Source organism: Manihot esculenta, chromosome 14 (assembly GCF_001659605.2).
Source record: "Manihot esculenta cultivar AM560-2 chromosome 14, M.esculenta_v8, whole genome shotgun sequence".
In the NCBI taxonomy this organism is placed as follows: Eukaryota; Viridiplantae; Streptophyta; class Magnoliopsida; order Malpighiales; family Euphorbiaceae; genus Manihot; species Manihot esculenta.
Window position 1 is genome coordinate 25,501,533 of NC_035174.2, and position 9,042 is coordinate 25,510,574.

Sequence of the window (9,042 nt, forward strand, 5' to 3'; positions counted from 1 at the left end):
AAAATAAATTATTCATTCATTATTTAATTTATTTATATACACATTTCTTATTATTAAGAATTGATATTTATTTTTATTTATTTCAATTTATCTGATTAAAATTATATGTTACATTATTTAAATTTTAAAAAATAAAATTTAAATTAAAACAATAATTTTATGAGTGATGGTAGGTAGGGGTGAGCAGTATTCAGTTCAAATCGAAAAAACTGACCGAACCGATTTAAAAATTTGGTTCGATTTTTTATACATTTCGATTCGGTTCGATTTTTAATTTCAGAAATTTTGATTATTTCGGTTCGGTTCAGTTTTGATCAGAAAAAACCGAACCGAACCGATTAGTGATAATAATATGTTTTTTCAATAATATAGAGAAATTAAATCATATTAAGATTAAAATATTTTAATTAAATTTTAAAATATTAAAAATAAAGTGTAGAAAATAAAAAAATTATTAAAAATCGAAACCGATCAAACCGAACCAAATCGAACCGAATCAGACCGGTTCGGTTCGATTCGATTTCTGACCAAAATCGGTTCGGTTCGATTTTCATAAACACTAAAATTTCAATTTTCGGTTTATTCAGTTCGGTTCGGTTTTGAACCGAACCGACCGAATGCTCACCCCTAAAATTGGTAGGTTAGTTAATGGATTTATGGACTATTTAATTTTTTTAAAAAAAAAAAATTCAAATCTATAAAATATGAATTTAATAGATAATGAATTGGATTATTTAAATTTTTTAAAAAAAAATCTAAAATATATATCAAAATCAAATATTAATTTTAGGAAAAATAAATTAGACTATTTATTTAAAAAAAAATTAAATACTCATATTTCACGACTAAAGTTGACTATGTAAATAAAAATTGTTCTGAACTGAGTGGAATCAAACCTGCATTAAATTTCTACATCATATAACTTTCTAAGCTTGTAAGTAAAATGTCTCATTAACTCGCTAAGCTTGTCCAGTGAAATGTCTCGTTATCACAGGGGATATACAAATATAATGACATGCAAGATATGGTTACATTGGTACCTGCACAAAGCCATCTTGATTACTCCAATTCCCACAAGCTTTGTTCATCAATCTTGCTCAGCTTCTCATCATCAAGACGCTTCCAGGTCCTAATCCTCTCCACTCCCATCCATGACTTCTCACCCTTTCCAAGTTCTGCTAGTATGATTCTTGCTCTTCGCGGCCACCCAGCCTTCCCATAAGCATGGTATCCAAAGCCTCCACCATAACAAAACCATATACCATCTAATTTCCCACAAAATTCATTGTTGTGATCATGGCCCCAAAACACAGCTTTCACATCTCCCATGGATACGAAGGTTTGTAGGACTCCTGAGTTAACTAATGAACAAGACGCAGCTTCCTGAAAATGGCCTACAACCTTTTGATTGTACAGCTGCCGAATTTCTGGGATTGGGATATGGAAAAAACCCATTGCCGGAGGTCTAGATGAGAGTGAACCCTCTGCCAACTGATGATCCTGTTTTTGTCCCTGTTAGTTTGCGACCTGCAACATGTTAATGAAATCTAAATCTAGAAGACTTCCATTGAGAGGATTGGAAGTACATTAGGTAGAAAGAAAGACAACTGAGTGAATAACTGAATCCAGCTATACTTTTTAGTATTTTGCTATACCTTTTAGTATTGTTTTGAAGCCAATGTAACGAATAACTTCCACACCACAAAAAAAAGTCACTGTCCTACAGTAGACAGACAATATATAATCTAAAATATGGTTGGCAATATTCATTTAAGCCAATCCACAGAACAAAACATCATATGATTTTAACAAAAAAGAAAATTTTCATTTTCTTTTAGTAACTTGATGGATTTGTAATAATATCCTAAGTAAAAATGGTAGTTTGTTTATCTCAATTCAAGTCTTCAGAAACATACTTTTTCCCATTTTCTGATATTTAGACAGTGTAAGTAGTTTATATGTATTAGATGAGATGCAAAAAAGGGTGTAATCAAGGAACCAGTGTTAGTTTCATCAGTATGTTTTCAGTTTGTCATACCTGATATCCCTTAGAAACACCTCGAAGCCAACGAAGTTGAGATTCTTTAATCCAACCATAAGTTCGAATTCCTTGAACAACCTCTCTGGCACCACTGTCAAGAAAGAAAAGATTAAGGACACTGTGGTTTGCCAAAATGGAACCTGGAGCTCCATAAACTCTGAGATTATAGTTCCCAAAACCATCAATGTCAGTTATCATGGCTCCTTTGCCAGAACCAGCGGGATCTTCAGCATATGGATTGGTTTGTGATACTGAATAATCCATCAAGGATATGAATGACATCAATTCTTCACGATTCATTGTAGATTCATGATCATGGTTTCCCAAGACTGCTGCCCATGGAAGTCCAGAATCCATAGCTGGACCAAAAGCACGCAATAGAGATTCAGCAGCATCAGTTGTGCTTGTCCCAAAAATATTATCCCCTATTTATAGGAAATGGAAGTAAATTAGTCATTTGGACACATTTAATGGAAAGAGAGGGAGAACAGATGTCTACACTTCTTCACTATCATTTGGCTCCAGTTCCAATGAAGGGAAGCCTACAAGTACCATTAGTCAAGCATAGATAAAGAATAAGGATTCAGATTAAAAAACCAAGTGCCTACTTAGCCTAGCATTTCAGATACATAATCTTCCTCAACGTCCATAATTCAGAAACAGAGATACAGTAAGTCATGCCTTAAACCAAAGTAAAGTGTCTCTATTTCCAAAGATTAACTCTCAATATTAAAGTGACAAGTTCAGCACAAGATCACTTCCAAATCTAGCAACATAATAAACTATCTCCATGCTTATGATTAGAGCACTAAAGGAGACAATTAGGAGTGTGCGGTTCCAATTCCAATTCCAGCTAGGGATTTAGTTAGGAACCAAAAGCGGAACCAAAATGTTGGTACAGTTCCGGTTGGATTATTTGCTATTTTGGTTCCAATTCAATACAGTTCTTTGGTTCTGGTTTGGTGTGGTATGGTTCGTGTTTGATTCTCGGTTTTTAAAATAAATTTATGCAATTTTATTTTCATGAAAAGTTATACTTGAATTACTATTTAAGTTTTAAAGTTAGTTGTTAATGCAAATTATATATATATATATATGAAACTATCTATTGATTTACTTAGCTTACATCTATATCCTAATTCCACATTGGATAAGATTGAATTGAACCACAGTTTTTCCATCTTGCTGCTATTTATATTAAAATAAATAGATGAATAGTCATTCAATGAAAAATCATTTAAATATTTCATTTCTTACCGGAAGAAGTATAAATCCATTCTCTTTTGCTTTATATATATATATATATATAATATATATAATATACACATTTAAATTATTTATAAAACTATATAAAGTGTATGTATATACAAAATTAAGCATCAAAATAATAATATAAAGATATCATTTGATACACATTTTAATTACTTTTTTACTATATAATCTTTAGTTGTAGGGTACATATATAAAAAATTATTAATATACTATAAATATGGTAATACACTTATAATTAAGAATAATAAAGTGATTTAGTATTTTTATAACTTAAGTTTTTAAGAAAATATAGATAAATAGATGTTAATAATAGTATGGAAATTGTTCATAATTATAATATATATAAGTGCACATATATATATATAACTACAAAATTATAGAAAAACATATGTATAAAATCAATTTTCATTTTGTAACTGATCTGGTATATAGTTCTGGAACAGTTCCAGTTCAGTTCTTAGTAAGAACCAGAAACAGAAAATAAATTATGTTTGGTACTTAACAGCTCAGATCGGTTCTTTAGTTAGATTCAGAACAACCAAGAATAAGTTGCTGAAAATTTCTATAAGTGAAACGATTAAATTGGCAAGTTGCTAATAAGGTTAGGTTCAACTTAATTCTCACTCATTATCAACAGAAACTACCTTGTACTCTTACTACCTATTCAGAAAAAAGACATTCACGAAAAAGAACATTCAAGTGCCCAAAAAAAAAAAAAAGTATACCTGTAAAAGCAATGAAATCAGGTTTCTCGGATCGAATCATCCTCTCAAGAAAGCGAGTGGTGTTAAGATCAGAGCAAAAGTCAAATTCAGAAGGCAACACATCTCTGCACCGAGTCACTGCCCCAGTACCGTAATGCATATCTGCCACCTGCATTCACACATATAACATCAGGTTACGGGAAAAACAAGGATAAACGAGAGTAATATATTCCAAAAATAAGGGAAACCTGAAGGATTTTGAAGGTGCCATCATCTCGGAAGCGCAAAGGGAGATCTGGGGACCTCTTGAGATGAGGTTTATGGTGACCGATGATCAATTTCAGAGCGATTTGAAAGTGTAGAGAGAAGAGAACTGAGAGGATTATGGTGAGATAGAGGAAGGAAAATACCCATTTGGCCGTTGCAGATTCCATTGATGAAATTACCAGAAACAATAAGCAGAACAGAGACCTACATCAGACTTGTCTCTGTTGAACTTTTACCACTTCTATTTATTTGTTTCCTTTTTCTGTCTCTTATTATAACTTGAACGAAAGCAGGCCGGAGCCAGAAAAATATTTGGAAGAAACTTCAAATACCCCCACCTCATACTTTTTCTCAATGTTTAATCAACCCAATTTTCTAATTAAAAAAGAAAATCCAATTTACACTTTTGGGCCAAATCAAACCGAAGCTTTCATTTTAAGCTTAATTGAAGCCAAAATCGTATAGGTATTGAGCATTGTGCAAAACGCCCTTGATAAGCAGGTTCATATAACCTGAAAAAATAAAATTAATAATGAAATGAACTTGCGAGAGCATGTATTTCTTGACCAATGCAAAAACTATTGCATTTTTAAAGTCCCATTGAGTTAAGAAAACATTCTCTCCTTCTCGGGCAGAGCCCCTTTTATAGATGGCCGGAGAAGTCACCTTCAGCAGCCAAATTTGAAGGTTCGGCGACCGAACCTTAAAACTTTTTTAAAACTCTCTTTAAAAAAAAATACATCATAAAATCTTTCAAATTCATTTTATAAAAATCCACTTTATCCTTATAAAGTTCTCAGTTTCGAGATTCTAGATTCGCTCGACACTGGAATTTAGCCAAATATTACAGTAAACAATTATCATCCTTGAGCCAAGTTTGATTAGTTTTATCAATGGGGGATTGTGAGTTAAATGGTCATTTTTGTTGACACTTCATAAGTAAATCCTAATTTTTCTACTTCATTCTAAAACTTTAGGCCCTTTTAACTTGTATTTAGAAATTTTGGTTGGTGTAGGAATAATGTTAGTAACCAATGATTTAGTAGAAAAGGCCATATTAATACTCTAACAAAAAAAAAGGTTAAAAAAATGATAAGATATCCCTCCTACAAACAGAACCTAAACTGGCAGAAGAAAAAAAACTTGCGGAGAATTTTAAAGCATTATTCGCTATACTATCCATAAAGTTTCAATATTCAACCAATAGACACTTTAACAATGAATTTCATACTAAATATAGTTTCAAAAGCTTTATAAAAATAAAATAGATTAAAATGATCTTTAGAAAAAACTTAGAATATAGTAAACTTGAACTAAAATTTGATAATTTAAAAAATACTATTTAAATTACTATTCACCATAAACACAAAAACCATGATATACTTGTATTTTAGAGAAAACAAATTGACAACCATTTTAAATTTGTTAATTGAATTTGATAGAAGACTTAAAAAAAATCAATCAAAACTCTTGAAATAATTTTTTTTTAATATAGAACACTATTTGCACTACAAATATAAAAATCATAATAAGCTTATATTTAAAAAAAAATTACTTGATAACATTTTAAATATGTTAATTAAACTTGATATAAAAGAATTAAAACACTTAATAAAAAACTTCTAAAATAAAATTTTACCAATTTAGAGTACTATTCACTACAATTAAAAAAAACGAAGACAAGCTTGCAGTTTAACAATTAATAGAATATCAATCACATATACCATACTCTAAGCAAATAAAATAAATAAAATCACGTAAGATAAAAAAAATATCAAGACTTCAATAATTTTCATATTTTTGTTGATTAAATTAATTGCATTCCCAACTCTCAATACCATCTAGCATATTTTTGCTTAAAATCAACACTCAATAATAAAATCACAATTTTTGTTTAACAATCAACACTCAATACCATCTAGCATTCCCGACTCCCATTTAACGAAGTTATTTCTTTTTTTTTTATTTAAAGTTTGGTGAAAATATCAGCAAATTGATTATTTGTATCTATAAACTTAAGAACAACATCACCATTTAATATGAATGAAATGATGTCAAATGTCAATATATTTGGTTCTAAAATGTTAAACGAGATTCTTGATTAAATAGATTGCACTCGTATCATCACATTTGATAGGAATGTGATCAAGAGACGTCTTAAAGTCTCTTAATTATTGATTAATCTAAAGAACTTTACTATAATAAACACCCGCTACTACATATTCATCTTTAGTAGTTGAAAATACAACTAAATTTTATTTCATACTATACCAAGAAATAAGAGATTGTCCTACGAGTTGGAAAGTACCCAAGGTATTTTTTTTTATCAATGATACTAGTGACAGAGTCAGCATCTGAATAAGAGTAAAAAATGAAAGATGTATTTCTAGAATACTATCCTGAATGCAATGTGTCATTCAAATAATTAAGAATGTCTTTGACAACATGCAATTATGACTCTGTAGGATCGATTGAAAATGTGCAATAAGCATATGGAAAACATGATATCCAATTTAGATACAGTGAGATTTAAAAAACTTTTGATCATTCCTCTACATAGCTTTTCACCAATCAATTTACTTTTTTCATCCTTATCAAGCTTAGTGTTTAAGCTCATGCTTGCTACTATTCGTCCAAATCTTCGATAAGCTCTTTAGTGTAATTAGCTTGACTGATGAAAATGTCATCCTTAACTTGCTTGATTTGAAGCCAAAAAAGAACTTCACAAAAGAATACATTAGTATCAAATATAATATAATCAATATATATTTGTACTACAAGACTATCATTTCCATGATTTTTAATAAAAAAAATTGTATATACTTTTTCTTTTAAAAAAATCATTTTGTAAAAGAAAATTATTTAATCTTTCATACCAAACTCTAAATATTCAGTTTAAAAAATTATGATATTCAAAATTGGGAGGTTGCTTAATATAGATCTCCTCAATAAAACCATTTAAAGATGCATTCTTTACATCTATTTGAAAAAAATTTAAAATTCAAATATGATGCATATATAATCAATACCCACTTGGTACTTTATGGCAGGATGGTATTTAGGTTTAGAAACTAAGGTCCAGCCCTTGTTCCTTTGAAATTAATTGAGTTTTTCTTGCATGACAAAGATCCCACTCTCATCATTAATGGCCTCGTTTATAAACTAAGGTTTTCTATAAGATATGAATGTAACGTTATTGTAATACCCGGCTAGAGTTTTTATTTTCACAGAAAATATATGAGATTTACAGGTACACAGAGAGTATAGCAGGCTTGCTACGGGTTCTGGCGGCCTTAAGCCGACCTGCATCCTAGTGCCGGTGACAGTCCATTTTGGGGTCGTTACAGTTATTATATATGTATCTAATACTGGATCTAATTGTCGCCCTTTGTGATATATCACCAATTATTTGATTCTTAAAATGATATTGCTCATAGGGTCAATCCTTTGCTAGTCATATTAGACTCCTTGACTTTAATAGGTTGCCTTTGTTGCTCTTAGAATTCAACCTCATCTTTCTTTACCTTCATAGTATCCTGTTTAGGTAGATTTTGATCTCCATTGGACTGGAGACCTTCAATAGTCAACTCATTAAGATTTCCTACAACATTATCACAAACATATAAAAATTAGTTATTTAATACTTTTATTTATTCATTGAGATTTTTAAAAGTCATATTATATATATATATATATATATATATATCACTAAAGTTTACCCCCAACTCAATAAGGTGCCAGAAATTATCTTAATCATCATATTTTTTTATAAAAAAAATTCTTTGAAACTCTTTCTATTATATTTATTAGAAAATTAAAAATTCATATTATAAAACTCTAATCCATTAATAAATATTAGGGGTGAGCATTCGGTCGGTTTGATTTGTATCGAGCCGAACTAAATAAATTCAAAATTGAAATTTTAGTATTTATAAAAACCAAACCAAATCGATTTTAATCAAAAATCAAACTGAATCGAATCGGTCTGATTCAGTTTGATTCAGTTCAGTTTAATTAATTTAAATTTTTAATAAATTTTTTATTTTTTACATTTTATTCTTAATATTTTAAAATTTAATTAAAATATTTTAACGATTTAATTTATCTATATTATTGAAAATGATATACTATTATCACTAATAAGTTCGGTTTGATTTTTTTATTCTTTTTTTTAACTAAAATCAAATCGAAATAACTGAAATTTTTAAAATTAAAAATCAAACCGAAATGAATAAAAAATTGAACCGAATTTTTAAATTAATTCAATTCGGTCAATTTTTTCAATTTAAACTAAATACTGCTCACCCTTAATAAATATACACATTAAAAAACAAAGATATTAAGTTTTACTTATTTTTAAAGCTATTTTTATAATTATAAAAATTAAGTATGATTAAGAATTTCATTATTAAATAAATTTATTTTAATTTTTAATTTAGATATACAAAGATAAATATTCAATTATATTATTAAAATAAATTAATAAAAAAATTTAGGTATTACACAGAAAAACTTCTAATTAAAGATAGGAGATCTACAATATTGGTTTTCACATTAAGTCCATAAGTTATCATTTATATAAACACAATTTTTTTATGGATTACCAATTTTAATTTATTTGATAAAAAAATTTACTCATTTAAATCATTAGAAAAACGTTTTAATAAATTAATCGTAAGTAAGTATTTATATTCTTTACAAATTAATATCTCATATTTATTAAATTTTAAAATCTTGTATTTGATAATAAAATTCAGT

At 28.7% G+C, this 9,042-nt stretch overlaps 1 protein-coding gene across 1 annotated transcript; it reads right to left on the reverse strand.

Annotated features, from left to right (window-relative positions):
- Window positions 1-876: 876 nt before the first annotated feature.
- On the reverse strand, window positions 877-4,635 carry LOC110607491 (probable inactive purple acid phosphatase 28). Its single transcript, XM_021746618.2, has 4 exons — window positions 4,266-4,635; window positions 4,039-4,186; window positions 2,039-2,466; window positions 877-1,512 (listed from the first exon to the last, which is right to left on the reverse strand). The coding sequence occupies exons 1-4, from the start codon at window positions 4,449-4,451 to the stop codon at window positions 1,060-1,062; spliced, it is 1,215 nt and encodes a 404-aa protein (XP_021602310.1). The 5' UTR covers window positions 4,452-4,635; the 3' UTR covers window positions 877-1,059.
- Window positions 4,636-9,042: the final 4,407 nt, after the last annotated feature.

Excerpts from the sequence above, each read along its gene's own strand:
- LOC110607491 (XM_021746618.2), bottom strand. The coding sequence starts at position 4,451 with ATGGAATCTGCAACGGCCAAATGGGTATTTTCCTTCCTCTATCTCACC. Across the intron at positions 2,467-4,038 it reads TGATTTCATTGCTTTTACAG|GGGATAATATTTTTGGGACA; the intron begins GTATACTTTTTT and ends TCCTATAAATAG. Across the intron at positions 1,513-2,038 it reads GTGTTTCTAAGGGATATCAG|GGACAAAAACAGGATCATCA; the intron begins GTATGACAAACT and ends GCAAACTAACAG.